The 26,587-nt window shown below is 39.9% G+C and overlaps 1 protein-coding gene across 10 annotated transcripts in view; it reads left to right on the plus strand.

Annotated features, from left to right (window-relative positions):
- Window positions 1-26,587, plus strand: part of LTBP1 (latent transforming growth factor beta binding protein 1) — a 401,756-nt gene that overhangs the window by 160,904 nt on the left and 214,265 nt on the right. For 6 of the 10 annotated variants that reach the window (XM_012788393.3, XM_012788394.3, XM_076000662.1 and 3 more), the window contains one exon: window positions 6,658-6,825. The exons of 1 other annotated variant lie outside the window; for it this stretch is intronic. In XM_012788393.3, coding sequence (XP_012643847.1) covers window positions 6,658-6,825 — 168 coding nt within the window. Of the gene's footprint in view, window positions 1-5,428; window positions 6,826-26,587 lie in introns of those variants that run through there. 3 more of the 10 variants (XM_012788399.3, XM_012788400.3, XM_012788401.3) reach the window with 1 other exon arrangement.

Genomic DNA, 26,587 nt, shown 5'->3' on the forward strand with positions numbered 1-26,587 from the left:
CTGTATTGATATCAGTTGATGAAACAACAAAGTCAAGAGTAGACCCACTGTTTTCAGAAACAGAGAAAGACTTGACAAGAACAGGTTTGGATGTGTGGGTACAAGGAGAAATCAAAGCTTAATTTTGAGTACATTTTGTTTGAGATGTCCATTAGACAGTTACCTGGCCAAGTCCTACAAACAGCTGGATTATTAGAGATATATATATGTGTGTGTGTACATATGTGTATGTGCATGTGTATATATGTACACATATATACACACATTTTTTTAGTATCTCTGATACATGCATGCACACACACACATATACAAGGTAGAGTTGATTGAGGCAGGAATTATACATTTACTCTACAGAATTCTATAGGTGGTATTTAAAACCATGGGATAGGACAAGATGATGTCATCTAGGAAGTCAGTGTAGAGAAGAGGAGGCTAAACACGCTGAGCTCCGGGGCTCTCTCTTGAGTAAGATCGTGAGGACAAGAAGCCAGCGAGTTAAGAGAGAACCCCAAGAGAACAGGGTGAAGCCAAGTGGAGAAAGTGTGTTGTGAAGCAGAGTGTTCTACTGTGTCAAATGTACTGAAAGTTTGAGTAAGAGAACCAGAGAGCTTGTCATTGGGTTTGGCAATGTGGAGGCCAGTGGTGACCTTCATCAGGGAAGCTTTAGCAAAGTGGTGGCAGCGAAAGCCTGACTGCAGCAGGTTCAAGAGAGAATGGGTAGGGCAGGTAGCAGAGACAGCCAGTGTAGACAGCTCTTGGGAGGAGTTTTGCTGTAAGAAGAGCAGAGGAGAGTATTAGCTGCCATGGAATGCAATGGGGACAATGGGATGGGGGTGTTCTGTAGAGATGGGCCGAGTCCAGCATGTCTGCATGCTACTGGGAAGAGCAGAAGGGGTCTGCTGCTTCAGGGAGGGACCATGTCCTTCCTCAGGAGGACGGCGGGACAGCCACAGATACAGGGAAGTTGATAGTAGGTGTGTGCCTTTTGGCTTCTATTTTCTCAGTGAAACAATAAGTGAGGCTCCTCTGAGAGTGTGCGATTAGGTAACTACTGTACATCTGTCTGTTTGAATGATATTTTGGGGACTGCATTTTCAAACGGGGTACATTTGAAACCTGCTTTTCTGATGAGCAATCAGCATTTCCTTAGGAAATCCAGAATGTGTCCAGAAATTTATTCATGTATGAAATGATGTAATATAGTCTTCTTTGCCTCTCTGTAAGGTTGTCTCCTTAAATGTGCATAAATGGAAGGAAATGATATGTATATGTGGGAGAGAGGATGAGAAACTGACATACAGTTTCCTCTAGTGAATGTTAAGGGAGGATTGAAAGGGAGAGAAAGAGAAAGCTCAGATGTTCCTTTACTTAGATTTCTTTCACCTATGTAGCAGCTGTTTCCCTCACTACCTCTTTATTTAGTTCTTCCTACCTGAAAAACTCAAGAAATGGAGCTGGAGCATACCTCTAGATTCTTACCTGAGGAACTGCCACATCAGTACTAGTGATCTCATTTGAGTTTCCCTCTTGGAGGGTTTTCCAGGACTGGGGCAGCCTGGTGAAGTAATAGATTTGCTATTAATTTTTATTTACATAGCACCTTTCTGGAGGAACACAGAGCACTCTATGGGCAGTATGTCAATAGTCCAGGAGGAGTTCAGCAAGCCCAGGGAGCTGAACAATAAAGGCCTGTTGTTCTAAGCATTATTGAATGCTTTTATGATTTGTCCTTCAAAGAATTCTTGGCTTTCGGGCAGGCAATGGTCTGCTGTTAGCTCAGTTTCTCTCACACCCAGAAGACAGTACACGTGACCTGTGTATTGAATCAGCCTGTAGGTCTCTTTAAACAGGGTGGTGACTTTGAGCCACAGAGAGGCTGCTTCTTCCCAGAGGAGATTGCCTGTGCAAGTTGGTCCCTGTTGTTTAAGTTGGACGAGTGCTAATGTGCTGTCACAGCATTCTGGACGAATGCTGAGGAGACAGTATTTGCTCATGACATCTGATGTGAGTCTTGAACTTGTTATATTTATTTCTTTGGCTGTCTTTGCTTTTGGTCACGTCCTACTCTAATGACTGAAAGATGGCAACTGTCCTCTTTTCTAGACTGAAGCCCATTTGTCCAGAACAATTTTCCCATTTTTGTATTTTTCCCCTATCATTAATGATTGTGAAGCAGAAATGAAAGCTTTTTATCTTGGGGGGAGGAGCGTCGGTTTCACTTCCATCCCATTTGCCATTCACTCTGAATATCTGTGGTTTGTTTTAAGCCATGTGCCAGTTGCCTGTTCTTGGAGGTATGACTTTGCACAGGGCCTGGCAGAAGCTGCAGACAGGATGTTGCCTCTTGAGTGCCTTGACTGACCGACTGGGAGGCCCAGTGGAGGTGCTACATGGCTCCAGGCAATGTGCGCCTCTAGCCGCCTCTAAAACGCATGGTTTTAAAGTGCTTGCTTAAGATTGCTGGGGCTGATTTATCTACAGGGATCTAAAAATTACATTTTTTTTTTCCTCAGAGGGACCAAGCAGGGAAACTGTGCCAGTGGTTTCCCTGTTAACTCCTGACTGGCCTAACTTTTGCTTCTCAGATTTATAATTCGTGGTTAATTCCTAGTGAGCCGCTGGGGGTGGTCTACCACTGGTTAGTCCTGAGCTTGTCTCCGCACTGGTGAAGCGAGGCCTTAGACCAGAATGTCTTCCAGCATCCTGTAAGTCCTGGATCTCTGTGGGGTTCAGCAGTCATCCTTGTTCCATGGACAACTTCAGGTCACCTCATTTATCCCACATTTGTTGGGTATCTACTCTATGTAAGACACCAGGGTTCCTCAGTATTAGCTTATTCAAGGCATTCAGGGAAGATGCCTCTGATATATATACCAAATGGCCTATGGAGGAGAGTTCAAGTCCACAGTTAGTAAATTCCTACCAAATTCTTGAAAGGTGAGTGGTATTGTCTTCAGTTTATCACATGAGGAATTTGAAGCTCAGAGCAGAGAGTTGGACCTTTGTTTTGTGTATTTTAAGACATAAACTCTCTATACCCTAGATATGTGGGAATAACTTTTGAAAAGTAGGGATGGGAGAATGTATTTTCTAATCCATTCAATATTTAGGGAGAAACTTATTAGAGATCTGAAGGATAGTTTAATGTCAAAAGCAGTTGTGAGTTTTTGCTACCAATTTTGAGAAGATTGACATGAAAACCTAAAGCTGATAGTAATGAGGAAATGAATGCTTCCTGAAGAGATGAGAGGACCTGGGAATACAAGTGTCTGTTTTAGAATTAGATTACTTTATAGCCAAATGCTTGTAAAACACACACGTTTTTATTTTTATATGAAATAAAGTGTATCTTCTGCTTCCAAAAAGATGTGAAAAAGATTGTAAAAATCAGAATTAAGTCATATGAAACTGTCTCTGCCTTTTGAAAATCCAGAGGATTCCAGGCCAAAAAAAAAAAAAAAAATTCTTTTGGCAAAGAAATATAAGAAGTTTTTAAAAACAATAGGCTCTGAGAATCTCCAGTGCCTATAAAGTGACTACTGTAGCTGGGAGGTGAAATGGGAATGATGATTAAGTGCTTGCTTGCTTTGGATGTCTCGGTTTGCCTAAGTGAGCGTAATTTAGGTGACTGCATGAGCATCTGCATGGCAGCTGCTGGTGCTGCAAGTTAACGCCAGAGGAGACAAAATAGTTGGCACACCGTTTCTAATTTCATTATGGTACCAGGAGCCAGAAAAAACAGAAGTTTATATTCTTTTGAAGTGGGAAGATGTTGTCTCTTTTTTTCCTTGGGCTTCACACACTTGCACACACAAAGTATCCTCAAGGTATTTATAAGCATAGTCTGACAATTTAGGGTATAAGCTGATGTGTTGTAAAAAAACAAACCAAACTAGGTGGATTTTTGCACTGATGGTGGAATCACCATTCCATCTTGTTATTATTTTTTTTTTAATTTCTGAGGTAAACTCCTAGATAATTTTAGAATGTCATGTAAGCATTTAAAGCAGTGATCAGCAAACTCTGATTCTTTAAAGTTTGATTGGAACATGGCCACACCCATTCGTTTACATATTGTTTTTGACAGGCTGCTTCTCAGCTACTGCAATGGAATTGAATAGTTGCAACAGAGTTCTTTTGGCCTGCAACCTTAAATTATTTACTGTGTATCTCTTGGTAGAAAAAAACGTTTGCCAGCCATTGATATAAAGCATCAATAGCTTCCTATCGGGTGCCATTTTGCAAGGTGCCAGGAGGCCCGATTAGCCACTAGGATGTCTTCCCACCTCAGACAGCCTGTCCCAATGTTCCAGTGTTAGGATCGCTGGCAAAGGGGAAACTTTCTTGGGAAAACATTTGAAAAGAATGGAGGGCTTCTTCCTCCTGAGGAAGCATTTTTTCTTCTGGTAAGTGAGGGGGCCAGCTCAGCTGATGACTTCAAGTCCTTCTAATTTTAGCTTTCTTTGATTTTGTGGCAGTTATCTTTGAGTCTTTGAAGGGCTGTCATGTGGAGGATGACATGGTGAACTGAATCACGGTGAACGAAATTAGGATTAATGGGTGCAAGTTACTGTGAAACTGTATTTCAACTTAAGAAAGAATAGCGCTTTCTAGGGACTGTCTACACCTAGAATGTGCTTTGTGGGTAATGAGCTCCCTGTCACAAGAGATGTTCAAATAAGGTCAAGGTGACCACTTGATACATGGAATGCAAGCAACGGATAAGAGATGGTTGTATCAGAAAACTTCCGAGGCCCCATTCCAACCTTGAAATCCTGATAGCTTCTTTGATTAAAGTTGTTTGTTTCCAAGCTCAGATTTTGGCCACAGTTTGATTTGGTCTATAGAGGCATCTTGGATGATTTTCTGAAAGTATAATACTGGCCAAACCAAAGTGGTATAAAGGGGGAGAAGCTTATCTGGTGGATAGAGAAGGCAGCAGAAAGGCTGACCCACAGCCAATCTCCCCTTTTAGTTATGTGGAGACGGCAGAAGGTCACTGCTTCTTACCAGCTGTAAAGTCTCCTAGATGAACCATCTCTCTTCAGCTACTGCTACCATCTTTGCTTTCTGCCTAGTCTCCTGGAAAGAAGAAGGACGTGGCTGGAGTCATATCACAGATGTAGAAGTCAAAAAGCGTTTCTGTATTGCAATTTTTTTTGTCGGGGTGGGAGGAGATGGAGTCTCACTCTGTCACCCTGGCTAGAGTGCAGTAGTGTCATCATAGCTCACTGCAGCCTCAAATACTTCTCCTGCCTCAGGCTCGAGAGTAGCTGGGACTACAGGCACTCACCACCACACCTGGCTAATTTTTCTATTTTTAGTAGAGACAGGGTCTTGCTCTTGCTCTTGCTCAGGCTGGTCTTGAACTCTCGAGCTCAAGCAATCCTCTTACCCTGGCATCCCAGAGTGCTAGGATCATAGGCATGAGCCATAGTGCCTGGCCTCTGTATCACAATTTGCCAGAGAGTTTAGAATGACAGTGAAGGGCAGGTCTGGGTGAGGCCAGTTGTCTCTGTGCAACTGCACTGTCACAGCATCAAAGCAGCCATAGGCAATACATAAATAAATGAGTAAAAACTTTATTTACAAAACAGGCAAAAGGCTGGATTTGGCCCCTGGGCCATAGCTCACTGGCCCCTGTTTAGACATTGAAAGTTAGAACCAGCTAGACAATGTCAGCTCTAGTTCTCTCACGTTTTGGAAAAAAGGTGAAATGACATGTCCAAAGTCATACTATGATCGAGCCAGGATTACAAGCCAGAATCTGCTGTTAGTCTAGTTCCCAGTTTTTTGATACTCGGCTGTGCACTCAGATTATATTATAGCATTCGGTTTTTAAGAGAGAGCCACGTGAATGAAAGAAATACCTGTTCCAGGTGCTCTATGAATAGCAACAGCCGGAGCTCAAGGATGGTATTTCAAGGGAGGCACCCCTTACCCCTGTGACCTGGCCTGCCTTTTTCTTAGATGGGCCCAATTCACAATAAAATAAAATAATACGTTGCATAAATTAATATGGAGAAATAGTGCCCCAGAGTTGTGAAAAAGAAATGGGCTCCCGTAGCTGCGTCACAGGATTTGATCACTTCAGCGGAGAGTGCCAGGAGATTTGAGACAGATGTTTTCAGACATGCCGCATGCCTAAAACATTTCCAGGGGTCGGGCTGCAAATAGTGACTTAATAAGTGGAGAAACAGGGAAAGTATGCAAGTTGAGGACACAAGAGTTTATTCACCACTAGGTGCATGGCCAACCTCTGTGCATTACATCTGCCTGTCAGGGTTGGCTCTTTAATCTGTCGTGCCCTCGGTATTGCTCTTTGTCTGCCCGTGAAGAAAGTGCAGCATTGTGGTTAGTAATCCCACTCCAGTGACTCGACTTCAAATGTGGTTTTGGAGTGCATCCCAGAGTTCTGTTTGCTAAGCTTCCTACTCCTGTTTCAGAGACACCACTGGATACAGAGCAGCGAGCACTAAAGGCTTCCCTCTTTCCTTAAACCTGTCGGGTTGTGGGCTCTCTCTTTCCCCTTCTTGTGCCTTTTCTTTTCTTTTCTTTCTTTCTTTTTTTTTTTTTTTTCTTAAACCTTCCAAGGCAAGTTCATGGATACTAAGCTGATGTGTTTGTTGTTCTTTTTCTCCCTGCCTCCACTCCTAGTGAGTAACCACACTGGCCGCATCAAGGTGGTCTTTACTCCGAGCATCTGTAGAGTGACCTGCACCAAGGGCAGCTGTCAGAACAGCTGTGAGAAGGGGAACACCACCACTCTCATTAGTGAGAATGGTCATGCCGCCGACACCCTGACGGCCACGAACTTCCGAGTGGGTGAGTTCCTCCACGGTCCCTAACTGTCCTTACTGAAGAGAGTTTTATGAGATTGCATGAGATTGTAGCATTTAGACACCCCATCCATGCACACTGCTCTCTGCTTCAGTGGGTTTCTGTCTAGGAGTACGGATATGCTTCTTTCTTTGAGATCTTTTAAATTACTTTCAGCATAACTTTAAACCTGATTTTGATTTCCTAGAGAAATGTCAACTGGAATATTTTCTCTTGTTGCTTAGCATTTATGCAGCCCTGTGGTGATGGGAATATATATAGCAGAACAGAAGAGAATAGGTTTTAGATTAAAACCTGAAGGTATAACTTGCACTGATCTGATCAGCTTCACGTTTTATCATCCTAATGATAAGGAGAATTTGTGTTAGATTTGACTCATGTTACAAACTTGTGGAGGGTGGTGATGAAATTTAAATTGTTACTTCAAAAATAGCCAGACTCTGCAAAACCTCTAAAAATTGTCAAAAACCTGTTTGGAGAAATAAATATAGACTTGCACCTCTTGCCACATTTCTGCTCTGTATCACAAGACTGAATTATAAATTGATACATAACATGGATTTGGGGGAAGATACACTAGCAGATTACTGTCAGCAGTAAAAAACTTTAAATTAATTTAAATATGAACCAGTAGTTACTGACTGCAAAAACAAAAAACAAACAACCTTTTTGTTTCTTTTTAAATTTTTGCTTTTTACTTTTTGTAAACGGAGAAGAAAGTATTGTGGTCCACTGAGTACTGTCATGCTGTCATGTTGTCATGCAATACGGTATTTTTGTCACAGGAAAATGTCCTTTATTATTTTTTGACCAATTATGGTTTGCCATGTGTACTCAAATAATCGCAGACACCCACGTTACTTTATGAGTTACTCACAAGAATAACCCAAATGTCAGACAGATAATAACACGGGCTAGATCTGGTCTTTTTATGGAATATTGCTGTTTAGTCTTGGGAGTGTGTGTCCGGGGGAGGGTAGGAAAAAGGGGTGTCTATTTCAACTGATTTCCATCAAGACAAAATACCAGGGACAGCTTGAAGTCCTTATTAGCTCTTTGATTATTCCACTGCGTTATTGTGACTCCTAATCCTTATGAGGTCCAAGCAGTGTTTTTGATCGTCTGTACTTGGAAAAAACAAGTGCCCATAAATACGATTTAAAAGGGCATTGTAAATTTCCTGGCTATGATAGGGGTACTTTGGGCATATTTGTAAAAGAATTTAGCTGTTAGGTGCCAAATGGCACGTTATGTTTAGCAGGGCAGGGAGCCGAGTCTCATAGGAAGTGTGTTGAACTGATGATCAGGAAACTGGGTTCTGGTCCTGGTCGTGCTACTAACTAGCTAATAATCCACAGGGCATGCCAGTTAATATTCCTGGGCCTCGCTTTTTCTCATTCATAAAATAAATGGGATTGTATTTTGTGACCTCTAAAATTTAGTTCATCTCTAAAATCCTACAACTTAGGATCAGCAGTAAGTAATATTATTTTATGACTTTTTTGGAGGGCTGGAGACAAGGAAAGGAAGGGAAAAGGCAATTCCCAATAGGTTATTGTGGATATAATGGCTTTTCCCCACTTTCCTTTTTTTTGGTTGCCTTCTTCACTCACTGCTTCCTTTCTTTCATCATCATCAACAGTGTCTGCTGCTCCTAGCATTTATGGTAAATCTTTACAGTAGCAATGCCAGAATAATTGAATGGGTGGTAATTTTTTGGCTTACAGTGTATTCATTTTGAAACTAAATATTTGAAGGTCTTTGAGAAACAGAGGAAGTCCACTTGTTAAAACACTCTGCACACTTTCCTTTCTGGCAGTTAACCAGATGTTTAGGAACAGAATATACATAGCCTATTCAAAATACGAAATGAAGCAGAGTTATTTACAAAAGCATTTCAAAAACAGAACTCAGCTCTCCACAAAGGATTGGCAGAGAACTTTAATTTAAAAAAAGAAAAAGTAGGGGGTAGTGAGGTGGGGCTGATAATAAATAGTTTCACATTGGAAATCGTGGGAAATAATTTCATTAATATCCTGAGCTGTTTCCCTCTCCTATTTACATTTTAGTTCTAATACTGGATAGTTTGAGGGACAAGTTTTGTGATTTTTCTTTATTGAAGAATGATAATTTTGTAGAACTTATAGACTGTGATCTTTCAAAGATATAGAAAGCTTTTAAAATTCTTTTTTGTGCATATATCTTTTTCAGGCTTTACTGGCTTAATATAATGTTATTTACAAAAAGTGGTTTTCTAATTTTTTTGTTTATAATATATTAAATCTTTTGAAAAATAAGATATACATATGGAAATTAGTTCAGTTTGAAGAAAATTCAGACTTTATCATCACTTATTAACTATTCTCTTTGTCCTCTGATATTTAAAGGCAAAAAGGTGAGTGCTGGCAAACTTTTTCTAGAAAGGTCTACCTGGTATAAGTATTAGGCTTTGTGGGCCATAATGGTCTCTGTTGCAGCTACTTCACTCTGCTGTTGTAGTGTTTTGGCAGCCAGAGACAATATGCACAGGAATAGGCGTGGCTGTGTTACAGAAACAGTCACTGGGGCTGAACTTGGCTCGAGTGCCATAGTTTGCCCACCCCGGCTCCGAGGAGTGAAAATAATACAAGGAAAATCATATGGACTTCCTAGTTGAGGCACTTTAATTACATAATGCATTTTGATAATCAGAGCAACAGAAATAATTTTGGACATTGTGATTTATAGTTTTGTTTTTGAAGGAAGTAGAACAGATATTATTGTCACCATTTTTTTTTTTCTTGGTTTTTTTTTTTTTTAATTATTTTTTTTATTTTGGTATATTATGGGGGTACAGATTTTAAGGTTTCAATAAATGCCCATTTTTTTAATAAGGAAATTTAAGTAGAGGGTTAAGTGAGCTTGCCTTAGTTACACAGCAAGTGAGTTAGCTGAGACTAGAACCTAGGTCTCCTTATGTCAGCTGTTTCCTTATCTCCCTGGAGTCTGGCCATGATGTATGGGAGGGACGAGGTGAAGGAGTTCATGGAGTTAGGTCTTATGGAAAGGTCAGACCGTATAACAGAGAGAGAGAGAAAGCAGCTGAGATTCCAGCAAACCTGGGTTCCAATCCTGGCTTCAGTATGGCCATCAGGCGTGTCCTGGATCTGTATCTCCTCCAGGCCCAGCTCAGCTCATCCATATAGTGTGGGGACTAATAGATATTTGGGGTAGTTCTATAGCAGGCTCCTTCGTTCGTGCTGCTTCTGTGTTGATCTTCTGGTGCGTGGTGACTATGAGCCGGGGGCATGCAGATGTGAGAGGCAGCAGGCCCTTTTCCCGTGACTAGTAAGCACAGTCTCTATTCTTGAGTATTCAGTGGGAGAAATAGTAAATATAACCTCCACTTAATATGAATCTAAAAGTGAGGCCCAATTGAAGATGATATCCAAGGGAAGTAGTCTAATATTCTAGAAGAAACTCATTTTTATCAGTGGAGATACTGGTATGATGTAACAGAATATTTATATCAAATGGTGTTTCCTATAAAGCAGATTTCTAATTATAATGACTTTTTTGGTGGCAGTCTGAATGAACTCTACCTCCCTCCCTTTTTAAAAAATGGAAATATGTCCCTAGTTGGGTGGGCTAGCAGGTTCACCACTGTTGTTTTAGTGGATTCTTAACATTTCATGGGGATATAATGAAGATGACCTTCTGGGATTTCTAAGTTGTTTATAAAGCCTTAAGTTCCTCCAACAAGAAGAACATATGAATTCATGTTGTCACAACTAGAATATTTCAAATACAGTATTACTGTCACTTGGCATAACTTACTTGTGGAGACACTGACAAGCAGTCATGATTGCTAAAGTAACACATTTGGTTTATGGGATGCTGCTTTCTCTGAGGAATTACAAAAGACTCATGTTCCATTAGCACTGACTGAATAATTATAAAAAAGCATTTGATAATTTAGAAGGTACATTCCCATATGTTATTTAATTTGATGCTTACTACTTCTGAGAGAGGTAAATGGTATATACACAATTTGCAAAAATGAGTACTGAGGCTTTAGTAGTTTGATTAAGGATGATTTAAGTCAGGTTTTCTTTTTCTTTTATTTCTTCTTCGTTTTTTTTTTTTTTGAGACAAAGTCTCTATTGCCTGGGCTAGAGTACAGTGGTATCATAGCTCACAGCAGTCTCAAACCCCAAGACTCAAGTGATCCTCCTGCCTCAGCCTTCTGAGTAGTTGGGACTATAGGCGTGTGCCACTACGCCCGGATAATTTTTCTTTCTTTCTTTCTTCTTTTATTTTTTGTAGAGATGGGGGTCTCACTGTGTTGCCCAGGTTCCTCTCAAACTTTTGTCCTCAAGCAATCCTCCCACCTTGGCCTCCCAAAGTACTGGGATTGCAGGTGTGATCCACTGTGCCCAGCCCTAAGTCAGGTTTTCTTGTCCTAGAGTCCCAGTACCTCTGGCTATCCCATGTTACCTCTTATGACCATATATTAAGGGATTATGTATAAAACGCAGTAGTAGATTTTCCGAGATAAGCAAATCATAAACTTGCCCTCTAAGAGCTTATGCTTTGAGGAGGAGATGAGAAGTATGTGTAAATAACCCTAAATCAAGATAGAAAGCTCCTAGCGGGAGCCTAGAGAAGGAAGATATCCCTTCTCTCTGAGGGAGGGTGCTTACAGAGAAAAGGGCTGGGAGTTGGGAATAGCTTCGCCGAGATACAGGATGTGTGAGAGGCAGTAACAGTAAACGACAAGTCCGGGCAGGTAGGTTGGGGCAAGGCTGCGGAAAAACTTGGATTTCAAGCTTAGGAATTTGGATTTTACTCTTTCAGAACTTAACTACAGTTACCTGCGAAGGCGAAATTGATATCTGTCATTTTGGAAAAGGGAGAAAAGCTCCCTGTTTTTTTAGGTAGGAATCGATTGTTTGAAGAAGCTAAATAAGTTCCTGAAGGATGACAGCCTCTAGCCGCCTCCGGGGAGCTCTTCTGAGGTTTGTCAGATGCTCCGCACTGGAACCTCCCCACATACTCCACAAAACCAACCTAATACTACGAAGCTTTGATGAGGGATAGAAACACTTCATGTTGCTAAACTCACTCCAGAGATTCTCCTCACAGGGAGGGAAGAAGATTCCCTCTCACTGAGACATTGAATAAACTGGCATAACTGCTCAAGGAGTGGGAAGCATTTAGATTTTTTTATGGCAACTTAGTTCAGTCACTGAGTCCTATATCCTCTGCCATTTGTCATTGTTCAGACCCCCAATGTTTATCCAGGACAGAAACCAGTGGAAATGCCAACATGTCATGCTTTGATTAACTGGCAAATATATTTTCCCCTTAATGCATTATACAGGTATATCTTATATTTCTAAAAGATGATTCAATACAACACTAAAAATGGTTGTTTTTTATCTGAGCAATTGAGAATACCTAAGAACTTACCAAAGAAACTACTCCCAAATATATTTAGTCTTATCAAATAGTTTTATTTTTTAATATTGAATAAATGTAATGTAGAACATTTCTCTTTTTATTTTATTTAAGTGGTAGAATACTCTCAAAGCGCTGGTATGAGGAGCATTCATTCATTTAACAAATATTGATTGAACACAAACCATGTTCCAGGGATTGGTTCAGGCATTAGTTAGAGATACAGCAATGAACAAAATAGACAAAGTCCTTGCCCTCCTCTAACATTAAAAAATATAATGTGGCTACACCATGCATGAACCTCAGATACATTACGCTAAGTGAAATAAGCCAGTTGCAAAAAGACAACTACCATATGACTCCGTGTACATGAGCTACCTAGAAGTCAAATTCATGGAGAAAAGTAGAATGGTGGTTGCCAGGGCTTACAGGAAGGGAGAATGAGGATTTGTTGTTTAATGGGTATAGAGTTTCAGTTTTGCAAAATGAAAAAGTTCTGGAGATTGGGTGCACAACAGTGTGAAATGTTCTTAACACTACTGAACTATAAACTTAAAAATGGTTAAGGTGGTAAATGTTATGTTGCATGTATTTTACCACAATTAGAAATAAAAATAATTTTAAAAATATAGTATGTGAGTATACTAGGGTTAAATATATACTGTTAAAAATGTACTATAAGGAACATTATATGTGCTATAATGTCAGGAAGTGATTAATAACTATGAAGAAAAATAACGTTGGGAAAGGGGCTAGAGAATGGGGAATGTTGGCGAAAGGCACTGGTCGCTATTTTAGGTAGCTCAGGAAGGACTGTCTAGCAAGATGACATTTGAGCAGAGAGCTAATGAAGTGAGGAGTGAGCGCTGTGAGGGGACATCACAAACATTGTCACCTGGCTTTGTGACCCTGCTTTTTATTTTGCCTAAACTGTGGAGCACCTCTAAAAGATTGGCATTAGCAACATTCCTCCAGGCTTTTCCCCTGTGTCATCTTGGGTTAGGTTTCAGCCACCTGTATTGTGTCCAGGAATCAAATTAGTAATGTCTGTCACTCAGGAGTCTTATTCACAGAGGACACAGACAAGCAGGAGGTGTCCTGTGGGTGAGAAAAGGATATGGTCATGGAATTGTTGCAGGAGTGTTGGTGGTTTATAATAAAAAGGTCTTAGATGTAAAAAATGAGTTCCCAAAAAAGCAATGTCACCTTTCTCCAATACTCTTTTATATAAAGCAGATCACATGATTTTGGTGTGGAGCTTGCTTTTAATTAAGAGAAGTATAAAATTGATTCTTGGTTGTGAGTGCAAGTATGGCGGTGTGTATATATGTGTGTGGTTTTGAGGGGAGTGGGTTCCAGGTAGGGAGAGGCACATGGAAAGGTGGTTCCAGGGGCTGGTCAGAACAAGTAGGGCAATAGGTTGGCCCTAAGAGCCAAAATTAGTCAAGAATGAGGTCCTATTTGATTGAAGAGGAAGATGCCCTGCCGAGGCGGAGAAGGTAAGCAGCATTGGAGTGGTTGTGTAAGAAAGAATGTCTGCAGCCAGGATGGTTTTAAAAATTAACCTTAGGTAAAAGAGGGTTCAGCAGTTTGCTAGATCTGGGAGAAAGGCACGAGTGATAGATCGTTCCTTTTAAGCCATGCCTGGCCTGTATCATGGGAGTGGATGGGGCTCCTGAAAGGGATTGTGCTGGGCCAGACTGGAATAAATAACCTTTCAACATTCCTTGGAGTCTGTAACACAATGTCACAAAGTGTATATTCTTTCCTAGTCTGTCGGCTTGAGCATACGGAGTGATCTTTGGAAAAGTCCAGACTGCTTAGCATAGCGTGCAGGGCCCTCCAGGATTGCTGCCACCTGGCTCCACGGCCTTCACTTTGGCAGTGCCCTTTCTTCCACCCTCATCCTCTACTTCTGCCAAACTGAACCTCCACAGATATCAGAGGTCCCCAAATGCTCTGGGACCTCTGTGCTTCTGTGCCTCTGTGCACGCTGCTTTCTCTGCCTGGAGGGTACGTTTCCCCACCCAGTGTGCTTGGGCAATCACCCACTTCATTTTCAGTTCTCAGCCAAGTGATGATCTTGCTACAAAGCCTCATTTCCCTTATTTGCTGACATGCCTGTTTCTTCCACTACACTTCATACTGCTTGGGAACAGTGAACTGTCTACTTCATCTTGGTATCTCAGTGCCTCCCTTTGGAGATGCTTAAATGCATTTTTGTTGACCATAAATTGTATATGCAGGTGCCCAGGTCATGGGGGCATGCACAGACCTTTCCCGATACAGCTTCATCATTAATTTCAGGCAAGTAAATTCACAGAAGTAAAAGTCATCAACTGAGAAGTCCATAGAGAGTTCAGAGGCACAAGAAGGAATGTATTCCACTGACCACAAGATACATGAAAAAGGGCACCCTTGTAGCACTTTGCACAGAGTTTTAAGTTTTTAACACTGGCTGCATTCTACTTTCTACTCATGGCAAAGTGCAATTAGATTTTCATGCCTTTAGTATAGCTGTTCCTGCCACAAGGAATCCCGGCTCACCACTCCTGCATCTGTCTAAATGCTGCCAGTCTTTTAAGGAAGAATCTTAGGATCTTAAGTTTCATTTCAAATGGTTCTGCCTGTGCTGTTTTTTCTTTCCTGTAATACCTCTAGTCATTACTGTGTCATTTGATATTCAGTTGCCTAGCTCAGGTATACTGTTGGCTGGCTCCAGGAACCTGCATTGGCAGTCTCACCTCTTTGAGTCTCTACTTCCACGCTGGAAATGAATTATATGATGCTCTGACCTTCCGTAGAGAGCTGCTCTGAGGTGCACAAGGAGGTGCAGGCTGAAGGTGCACATGGGCTCCTTGGATTGATTTGAAGACCTTTGTCTTGTTCTGAAGATGATAAATTTCAGTTCTCCTGATTCTCAAACCCTATTGCCTGTGCTATGGAGTGGAGGCCTGGGAGGGAGGGGGAGAGGGGAGTGGGCTTCTTACATCTTCTGGAGATTGGATAAGGGATGTTTCCTGTGTACCCCAAAGATATTGATTCCTCCATTTGCTGATCCTGACAGCACAATAGCATCAAGGTTGTTTCTATTGCTCCTTCGCTTTGGTACTCCAGTAGGAGTGCACAGAAAGCTCTGTACTTCTTCATGTTTACATTTAGGCTTGCTCTGAGCAGGTTAGGCTTTGCACAAAACAATATCAGGTGTCATTATCATATGGCCATGACAATTTGTAGCACCATGTCCTGTCTGCCTTGGATCATGTTCCTCCTTGAGGAGCTCACTTGCTTACACAGGAAGCCCTTGCCTGTTGCCAAGCCTGCTGGCAAGGGTGAAAGCATTTAAACAGTGTAATACATCTTGGAACCAAAAGCTGTGGTCAGGAGGAAAAGTAATCATCTTGAATAGATGGGGGCATCTCCAATGATGTATGATTATAACATTTGATCCTACTTTGTGCTATTCACTTTGCTGTCACTTGTGTAATTTACCTCTGGGCTCCTAGGTTAGAGTAAATTTAAGGAAGCTAGGCTTAAAATAGGTATTGTAACCACATTCATGTGATACAGTGTGTACGGCATTTATTGACATATGAGTTGAGCTCAATTTTGCATTTATAGTACAAAAGTCAAATATTTCTACCAACTTTTACTATCAAGGTATATATATATAATTTTCCAAGTGGAGAAGGAATAATGAATTTGTGTATTGTTGGAAAAACCTCCTGGAACTAACATCTCAAATGATGTGAAAATGTTTTTGAGGGCAGTCACACAGTCATCTTCATGCTAAGCAGTCCAGGAAAATAAAATAACTACCAAATGGGGGAGGATAAAGTTAGTGAGGAAGTTTGGTCGAAATTCATTCTCCAAACTTATATCACAAATAAAATAAGAAGATCCAGATGCCCTTCCACTTGCCAATTTAATGTAATGCTGTCATTGATACACTTATTGAAACTTGATTTTCTATTTAGTTGAAGGGTATGAGCTTAAGGAATGGTTTACTGTTCAACTTCATTATTTTGAATTTAGACTCAAGTAATAATTACTGAAAAACTGGCATGAATGCAGTATTGGCTTTTCCTAAGATTTGTTGAGGGAAAAACACCCAAATTTATGCAGTAATGAGAGATTTCTTTACTCTGAGACCAAACTTTAGAGGCCCATCAGATTCAATAAGAATTGGGACTTTCTAAGTTTTCCTCGTGCAAAAATTCAGGCTAATTTTTATCAGCTTCTCCCTAGAAGAAGTAAAAGGGAAACTTGGCATAGAGTCTTTCACAGCAAGGAAAGCAGACCACTGCCCTTTTCCTGGCAAATTAGGAAGTTCACTAGAACATTCTTAGCTAAAGTCTTATTTAGCAAGATTAGAATATGTCACTTTTTGCCACTGCATTGTCCCTTTCTGAAGAAAGGGTGATTTATGAGCCCTCTGGATCTTCTTGTGGTGTTAATAACATCTTGAGCCAGCTGTTTTATTGGGTGTACACAGAGGGTAATTAGAAACATCTGAGAATCCCATAATGTGCCCAGAAAACCATGACGTGTGGAAAAGAAAAAAAAATAACATTGATGCCAAAATTTGTGTACTTGGTAAATAGATGAGTTAGTATTAAACAAAATTTACTTTGTATCATACCATTTTCCAGAAAGAAGCTAAAGTCTTCAAGCTGAAAATATCCTTTCATTGAAATATACCCACTGCAAAAAGCATAACCTTATTTGGTAAAAGCCTTCTGACTCTGCTGTTCATACAGTAATTATCATTTCCCTTCTGTCAAACTCCATCATGTTATAGACCATTTTCTGCCAGAAGAAGTATTTCTTCTTTTTACCTGGCAGTTACTTGAAAATATTAGACTTCTGAGAGATCTCATTTAAGGAAATTAACTCTTAAAAACATACTGCACCAGGGACTAATAGTGTCCAATTTGCCTAATAGTCTATCCTAGAAATCGGGCTGGGATGTAGAAACCTGGGTCTATTTCAGCTGGTTATTTGAAATTTGACCTGCTCCAGTAGTGGCTGAGCCTGAAGCATTTGGGTGTGCAGCAACAACAGCAGCTAAGTTAGGGCCTGATTTAAATCAGACACTGTTCTTCCTTCCCTCAAGACACTATCTACACAAGAAAACCTAACAATTTGCTGGTGGCTTGTGAATGGTTCCTTTCATCTTCATTCACAAATAACAAGCCCTTCTGAGAAGTGAGGATTGAGTCAAACTGACATATCCCAGGCAGACATGGACAGAGTTGAAGTTGGAGGCCTCCAGTATATTTTTGACCTGTCTTGCTTTGCATGTCCATGCTGGGTATGCCATTTTTGTCTTTTTTGATCATTTTCAGTGGGATTCCTCATTGATCAGGGAGATGAAATTGTAGCTAATTGTTATCTTTTGCTAGAGGTTATCAGTGCCTTAATGGATCATATGGAGTAAGAGGTGGATTCACCTGTACAAACATGTTTGTAGGGTAGGACAGTAGTTAGTAGCTGTGGCTGAAACATGACTTTAAATGCTTGCTTTCTTCCATCCCTAAATCACAGGTTCTTGGTACTGGTCATACGACAGAATCTAAGATGGCTTAAAAGGTACAGATCAGATGCCCACCCCACCTGCATCCCAGGCTCCTTGACTCAGAATTTGTGGGTGTGGTTTGGGTGTGTGTACTTTGCAAACAAATAATGCAGGCAATTGTTCTGTGTAACTCCGGTGGAGAACCTGTAGCCCACGCCAATACTCTTCACCCGTTGTCGTCCACACGAATCACCATGGATCTTGTTCAAATGCAGATTCTGATTCAGGAGATCTGGGTGGGGTCTGAAATCCTGCATTTCTAGCAAGCTCCTGGGGGGTGTGATGTTGCCCACCTGTGCATCACCCTTTGAGTCACAAAGATCTAAACTGTTATTAATCCACGATAATGGTTTTACAAATATGTATCATCACAGATTAATGATATTTATTATTGAGTTCCTATGTGGGCCTGATACTATATTGGGAAATGATTTATAAATCACAAAAGGGACTCAAGCAGGTAATCAAAATATGTCAGTCTTTTTCAAATCTCCTACCTCAGTTCCTGTCCCTAATAAAGCTGAGATTTCCTCACTGGCCAGGCAGCCCTTCAGGCAGAGTTCCCCAAGATGGCTTACGCCTGTGGGGAAGTCCTGCGTCCCTGCCACATTAGATGCTGGGAGGGCAGGCTGCCTTCTCCCTTCACCTTCCTATTTCAGCTTGCTCTGCTCTGCCTCCTGTCTTCAAAATTTTTCAGTGAACAGTAAGAAAGTTTCATTGTTCACCATGTCCCCTAAATTGCAGGGGATATTCAAGCTCTCCAGAGAATTTTCACCTTCTCCGTTCCAGTAGAACAAGCCGGTTTCTGCAGCACAGCCAGCATCCTTGGAAGTGAAGTGACAGTTACCGCCTTTTGTCCTCAGCTTTGGGATATAGTGCAAATCCCATAACAAAAGTTAAGTTCCATAGTCTGCACAACATTCCAATGAAACATTACCAACTGCCGATAATGTGGTATTCTTATATACAAAGATGATACTTTTGGTTCACTAGTTATAGGACAGATAATTAGTTGTTTTTCCAGGAGCGATGGATGGGAGGATGTATTTGCATAGATCCATTCTTATTCTGGTTAAGTCCTACTTGTGATTAGTATTAAACATTTTGATAGTATTTGAGGATATAGTTTTTTGAGATAAGAGATGGGTATACTCGAAATCACTCAAATGATACCAATTAGTCCAAACTTGTCATGCAACCATCATCCTTTTGGATAACATATGATCTTTGTAAGTGCCTGGCTTTTGACATATAAGCATGATACTTAATGAGAGGATTGCTTGAGCCCTGGAGTTTGAGGTTATAGTCACCTGTACTTGAGCCACTGCACTCCAGCCTGGGCAACCTGGGTATCAGAGCAAGACTCTATCTCTTTAAAAAAAAAAAGGCTGAATGGCATTTCATTGTGTATATATACACCACATTTTCTTTAACCATTTATCATTTGATGCACTGATGAACACTTGGGTTGATTGCATATATTGGTTATTGTGAAAATGTTATAATGAACATGGGAGTACAGATGATGCCTCTTCATTCTGATTTCATTTCTTTTAGATATATACCCAAAAGTGGAATTGCTGGATCATATGGTGGTTCTATTTTTGATTTATTGAGGAACCCCCCCATACTGTTTTCTATAATGACTGTACAAATTTGCATTCCTATCAGCATATACAAGGGTTCCCTTTTCTCCACATCCTTGACAACATTTGTCATGTTTTTTTATTTGATAAAAGTCATTCTTACAGATGTGAAAAAAGTAAAATAAAACATGATACTTGAGAGCACTTTGAGCACAGAAAAGTTGAATTAACAGAAAATACAATAGAGTGAATATGAATTCATTGGCTCATGTAGCAAAACTGAAACTTCCCCTTCCTTGTGCCACTAAAAAAGCCCACTGCATTTTGTTTACCTTACTCTGCCCTCTTCCTCTTTCCCACAGGGTGTACTGATACCTAGGTTCTGTCTCTTATACCCCCTTATTTCACCTGTATCCGTCAGCCATAGCCTTAGCTGTTGTTCACTCAGCTCTTTCTGTTACTCTGAAATATCTTATTCACACCCATAATGCAGAAGAGAAGGGGCAAAGCTGTCTGTCTATCTCATAGTTTTCCACTGGGGTTGATTCACCCCCCAGGGGAGACATGACAAGAGGTATTTTTTGTTGTCCAGACTGGGAGTTGTTCCTGGCATCTCGTGGGTAGAGGCCAGGGATGCTGCTACCCATCCTACAGTGTACAGAAGCCCTATGGCAACGAGTCATACTGGCCCCAAATGTCAATAGCTCCCAAGATGAGAAACCCTGTATCAGAAAACACCTTAGACTCTTTCTCTGATATTTTGTCCATGGAAAACCCTCCCTCTTAATCTCAAGATTGTTCTCTAGAGATGAAACCCCTAACATTTTGTCACAAATTTACTCCTTTGGTGATGGTGCTGGATGGATCACAAGCTCGCCTTTTAGCTGCCCTTGTACATGAGTTAACCTAATAAATTGGACCCAGGATCCTGGATTGATTTACATTAGGCAATTCATATGAGAGGATCACATTGGATTTTAGAGGGTGCAAGGCCTGAGGTGGCTTGGGCTGTGACTAGCCTTTATTATGAGCATTCTCCAGCAACTGAAGCAAGAAATAACAAATGGGAAACCACTCAGCACAGGAAGCATTTTTGCATATCTCAGAAGTGATTGTATAATAGAAACCACTTTTCAACACTAACCATGACTACCGTGGGCACTCATTTGCAACGTGTCTAAGCTATAGCTGTTGGAAAAGGAGAGAATGCTGAGTGTGTTTATTTGAATAACAGCATCATCACATGTTCAAATAAACGTAGCACCTTGGGAGGGTACAGATTTGTTATTTCTAACCCAAACATCTTTACACATGCCTTCGGAAGGGTCATTTTGCCAAGTTTGGAAGAAGAAAAACTATCCAAGCATTAAAAGTCTGACATATTATTTAACTTGTTGAAAAAAGAAAAACCTCTTTGTGGCCAAAACACTCTAGGTCAGCTGGACAACGGTGTATATCATGTTTTTAAAGCATTCACTTTTGGACCAAGAAACAGCCCTAGAGAGCAAGTAAAAGACATTGCCCTCACCTGCATATAAACTCATGTAGCAGTTTTCTCTTATGTTTTGGCCATCTTGCCCAGGAAGTTTGGAATTTTCACAGTTGTTTCTTTTGTGCTTTTTTTTTACTTGAATGAAATGCCTGTTCTGAATTCCATCAATGTATAGGAGGTTATATATTTTGTTGCTTATCTTTATGAGACCCCAAATCCATAATTTATATGACTGGTCCTTTTTTCAATTACTTTTTTTTTTAGTTGTGGTAAAATATATATAATATAAAATTTATAATTGTTACCGTTTTTAAACATACTTTTCAGTAGCAATGAGTACATTTTCAATGTTGTATAACCCTCATCACTGTCCATGTATGGACTTTTTGATCATCCCAAACAGAAACTATACCCATTAAACAATAATGCCCCATTTCTCTCTTACCCTAGCCTCTAGTAACCTCTATTCTATTTTCTGTCTCTATGAATTTGAGTATTCTAGGGACCTCCTATAAGTGGAATCATACAGCATTTATTTGTCTTTTTGTGGCTAGCTTATATTACTTAGTATAATGTTTACAAGGTTAATCCATATTGTAGCAAGTATCAGAATTTCTTCTCTTTTTAAGGCCGAATAATAATTGTTGTATGCATATACTACCTTTTGTTTATCCATTCATCTGTTAATGGACATTTGGGTGATTCCCACATATTTTGGCTATTATAAATAATGTTGCTGTGAGCATTGATGTACAAGTATCTGTTTGAGTCCCTGCTTCGAATTTTTGGGGGCATATACCTAGAAGTGGAATTGCTGATTCATATAGTAATTCTATGTTTAACTTTCTGAGGAGCTGCCAAACCCTTTTCCTTAGAGACTGTGCCATTTTACTTTCCCAGCAATGTTTGAGGGTTCCAGTTTCTCCACATCTTCAACAATACTTATTTGCCTTTTAAAAAAGTAATAGCTATCCTAATGGGTGTGAACTGGTTTTGATTTGGAATTCTCTAGTGATTGATGACATTGGGCCTCTTTTCATGTGCTTATTGGCCATTTGTGTATCTTGTTTGGAGAAATGCCTATTCAAGTCCTTTGCTCAATTTTGAATCAATTTGGTGTAGTCAATTTTTTAAAAAACTGGAATTTTCATTTACCAAGCTAAATACTTATTTACATCATTATTTCTAGCTGATATTGACTGTGAGTCTTTTGGGAAACCTGATTTTTAAGGTTGGTTGGTCCTGCCACTTGGACAAGACTCATTTTTAAATCTTAATTTCTTCATCTGCACAAGAAAGAGTTTAGGGAGTAGCTGTTCAAGATCCTTGCATGCCTCAAATTCTATTATCTTGTCTAATATAAAACCTGTGTAAATGGGGAGAATGATAGAGTGTAAATGTGATTAGGCTATCTTTATTATGTTTTACTCTGAAAATATTTTCTGTGATTTCCAAGTATGTACAGTGTGTTCCCTTTTGTACTTTTTTCGGCCCTGCTTTTGACTTTGAATCAAAATATGATTTTGTACAACTCCAGTGATATATGGTGTGGTGATGTATCAGCCTGACAAGTTTGGTCAGAAAAAAAGTTTGGCCTGAAACATTTACGTTTACAGATGACTTGGCATTATTTATTTATTTATTTTTAATTAATTAATTTATTTATTGCTTAGTTTTAAAAACCAAAGTTCTCAGAAAGAGTTTGGCCAGAAACAGAATGACTCCATGGTGGCCTGAAGGCAGCACAGCTTGTTTGGAGCAGGATGAAAGGATGGAGTCGTTTTGGGCCAAAAAGGTTGCAGAGGGCTGAGTTTTGTTTTCTTTTTTAAAGAAAACCGAAATGTGAGGCTGCATGCCTTAGAGTGTGCTGGAGCCCTGCTGCAGACTATAACACATGTATCTATCATTTAGCATTAAAACTCTGAGCCGTGAGGATTTAAATTCTTCACTAGGGGGAAAATGTCTAAATTTAAATCATTCGCTGGGGCGAAGAAGTCTAATGTCAATTTTAAACTTAAGGAAAATAGTTTTATAGTAAATGAAGAGGTAGTTTTTCTAATACACATTTAAATTCATTTATCTCTTGCCAGTTCCCAGGGTTATCATAATTTACTTAGATTAACAGCTCCTTGAATTGTTTCTTCTTGTGGAGTTAAAGAATAGGCCAGACACATGAGCCTTTTTCAGCAGTCAAAATATGGTGTTTAATGGCGTTTGTGCTGGGAATCCACCGGCTCTTTGTCCCTGGAGGCACCAGTGGCTCCTTTGTCCTTTAGGAGATTGGAGGGTAGAGGAGAGAAAGGTTGAGTTTTACTCCTGCAACTCCCTCCTGCAGGGTCCAGGGGGTCTTTTGTGTTCTTCTACCTAAAGCCAAAGCCACCAACTTGAGGCGTTCTCTGTGCCAGTTCTTTGCTTTTGCAATCCCAGGGTTCTCCCTGAGGGTTTCCCAGAACTTTGCCTATTATACCTTTATCACGAGTGTCTTTATTAAACTGTCTTAAATTTTGCCATGCTTGAATGTGCCTCTATTTCCTGATTGGCTCTTGACTCATACTGGAATTACAGTTTAACTAGACTTGAAGGTAGATTTTTTTTAAAAAAGTTGATTTGTGTAGCATCTTTAAAATAAAGGTAATTAGCTTTTTAAAATATGTAACACACGGTACAAAATTGAAAAAAGGGATAAGAGGGCTTACTATGGAGTGAAAAGTAAGTTTTCCTCCCATTTTGTTCTCTAAACACCCAGTTCCTTTTCCTAGGGACAAATACTCTTTCCTATTTGTGTCTTCTCCCAGAATCCAAATGTACTTCACATCCTTGAAACTGCCAGACTATTTTATTTACTGTATTGGACTGTGCTTTGTTCACTTAATAGTCCTTATTAGCACAGATAAATCTGCCTTGTTTTTTTTAAAAGGCTGCATAATATTCCATCCTGGCATTTAACTTATTTAATGAGACTGAATTATTGGACATTTGCTTTTCTACTTTTGCTGTTATCATTCAAGCTGCAGTAAACAATGAAAGTCTTAGTATATGTTTGCCAATATCCAAGGATAAATTTATAGAAACAAAATTGCTGCATCAAAATTGCTGCTTGTTTAATTTTAACAGATATTTACCAAATTATCTACTTTAAAAGTTGAACTAATTTATCTTCCCAACAATATATGAGATTGTCTATGTGACGATACTCTTTCCTATATACAGGTTAAACATTTGAACTCTGCCAGTCTCTTAGCTCGGAGTTTTAATTAGCATTTTGCTTGTGCATGAGATTAAGTCTCTTTTCATGCATCTAAAACAGAGTTTCTCAATCTCTGTATTATTCATATTTGGGCAGATAATTCTTTGTTTCAAGGGACTATTGTGTGCACTATAGAATTGTTTTTTTTCAGTATAGGATGTTTATAGCATCCTTGATCTCTACTCATTAGATTCAAGTGGCAACCCACACCTTCCCAGGTAGTAGCAACCAAAAATGTCTCCAGTCATTGCCAAATGCCCCCTGGTGGCAAATTGTCCCTGGTTGAGAACCATGGGTCTAAAACTTTTTTTCCTTTGACTGTTTTTCTTTTCCACTGCATTGGTAGGTGTTTTAACTTTGCGTATGGTGGTTTTATTGTTTGTTTATTTCTTTTTAAAGGGACGTACAAAAATTTTGGATTTTTTAATGTAGTAAGATTTATCAGTCTGCTTCTCACTTATATATAATTGATAAAGAAATTGATTTTGATAACATTTTGTTAAATAAAGGTACCAAACCAAATTTTTCTTCCTTTATTTTACTTCGTTTTTAGAGACAAGGTCTCACTCTATCACCCAGGCTAGAGTGCAGTGGTGCAACCATAGCTCACTGCAGCCTAGAATTCCTGGTCTCTAGTGATCTTCCTACCTCAGCCTCCCAAGTAGCTTGGACTACAGGCTTGTACAAACATGCCTGGCTAATTTTTAAATATTTTGTAGAGACAGGGTCTTGCTATGTTGCCCAGGCTGGTCTAAAACTCCTGGCCTCAAGCAATCCTCTCAAAGTGCTTGGATTACAAGCATGAGCCACTGCATATCTGACCTCTTCTTCCTTTAATCAGCTGTTATACCTTTTCTTTTCAGTCTTAGACAATAAACAAGGGAAACCAGAGTAAGCCCTGGATTTTGTTGATGAATAGCATATAGATGTATTGGAGAGGATCAGAATTCTTAAATTAATAATAACTACTACCTTTGAGTTCCTTCTGTATGCCCAGCACCATGTTAGGGGCCTTACATGTATTATGTCTTATCCTTGCAGCAGAGCCCTGAGTGATCAGGCTGTTATGGTCGTTTTATAGATGAGGAAGCTGAGGACCAAAGAGGTAAAGTAACTTGGCCAAGGCCACGGAGCAAGCAAAAGCACAGCTAGGTTTGAAACCCAGATCCCCTAGAATCCCTGGGTCATGCTTTACCCTGTGCATGGTGTTGTCTCAAAGCTCTCTGTGCTGGGGCTGGCATGAAGCTTCAAGGGAATTCTCAGGGAGAAGACCATATTTGGCATCCCTGGGAGATCCATCTCTTCTTTCTGCTTGGCTTGGAGAAATCCCCAGAGTACTTTCCTCCACTGCATCTGACTCACGCTGTTCACCGAACCTTGGGTCTTGGTCTGAGCTCTGTCATGAACTGGTGTGAACTGCTTCCTCATCTGAAGAATGGGAAGGATAATACCCACCTCATAGGATGTTTAATGGCTAAATGAAAGCAAATGGTTTGCAAAAACGCTTTAGGATCGGCAGAGCGGTTTCCATGTGTTAGGTGTTACTGTGAGTTAGTATTACTTGCTTGATTATCGTACATCATACATTTGATTATATCAAAATGCAAATTTGTTGAGCTATAACAAATGACATATTTGAATGTATTGTAAGATATGAGAAATTGGTATGAACAAATGTAACCAGTGTATACTAGATTAAATTTACAAAATAGCGTAGCCTAGTCCTTCAATATTTTCTTATCATTTGGCTACAATTTCAAGTCTGATTCAAAGAAATTGCTTATGCTACATACATTTTTAATGAATTTTAAGAGAATCTGGAGAAATTTGATTCTATTTGATTTACTGTTTGGGGTTTTCATGAAGAATTTAAAATTTGACAGTTCTGCAAATGACAGATCGCACGCAGTTGGCAGCCGTCCCGTTGGTAACTAAAGAGCAGAGAGGTTTTGTTAGGACTCAAGGCATGCATGGGAAACACGTAATGTTCCTCTTTTCTAGAGTTCTTGGCTTTAGAAATTTAATATGTAATTTAACCTTGAAATAAGAGTTGCTGAAAAATAAGTATGTCAAACATCAAAGAAAGGTGTTTAGAGCCTAGAGACTTGTTATTGTCTGTGATTATTTAAGACATTGTTAGAATCGAAATGTGGCTCATGTGTATGGGAGCATGAGGAGCTTCGAGGGCAGTAGGCAGTGAAGGAAGGAAAACCGTATTTCAGACTTGGCTCATTTACTGTCATTAGTATGTTTCTGAAAAGATGAAAGCTGACGATCTTACCCATTGTACAAGATGACCCTGAGTGCAAGAGGAATGAATGTTTTGTGGGCATGTATGGAGAAGTGAATTGGAGACCCTTAGAGCTGAACAGTAGCATTCATTTTTCTTTTCGTTGTGTAGATCA

This window comes from Microcebus murinus, chromosome 3 (assembly GCF_040939455.1).
Source record: "Microcebus murinus isolate Inina chromosome 3, M.murinus_Inina_mat1.0, whole genome shotgun sequence".
In the NCBI taxonomy this organism is placed as follows: domain Eukaryota; kingdom Metazoa; phylum Chordata; class Mammalia; order Primates; family Cheirogaleidae; genus Microcebus; species Microcebus murinus.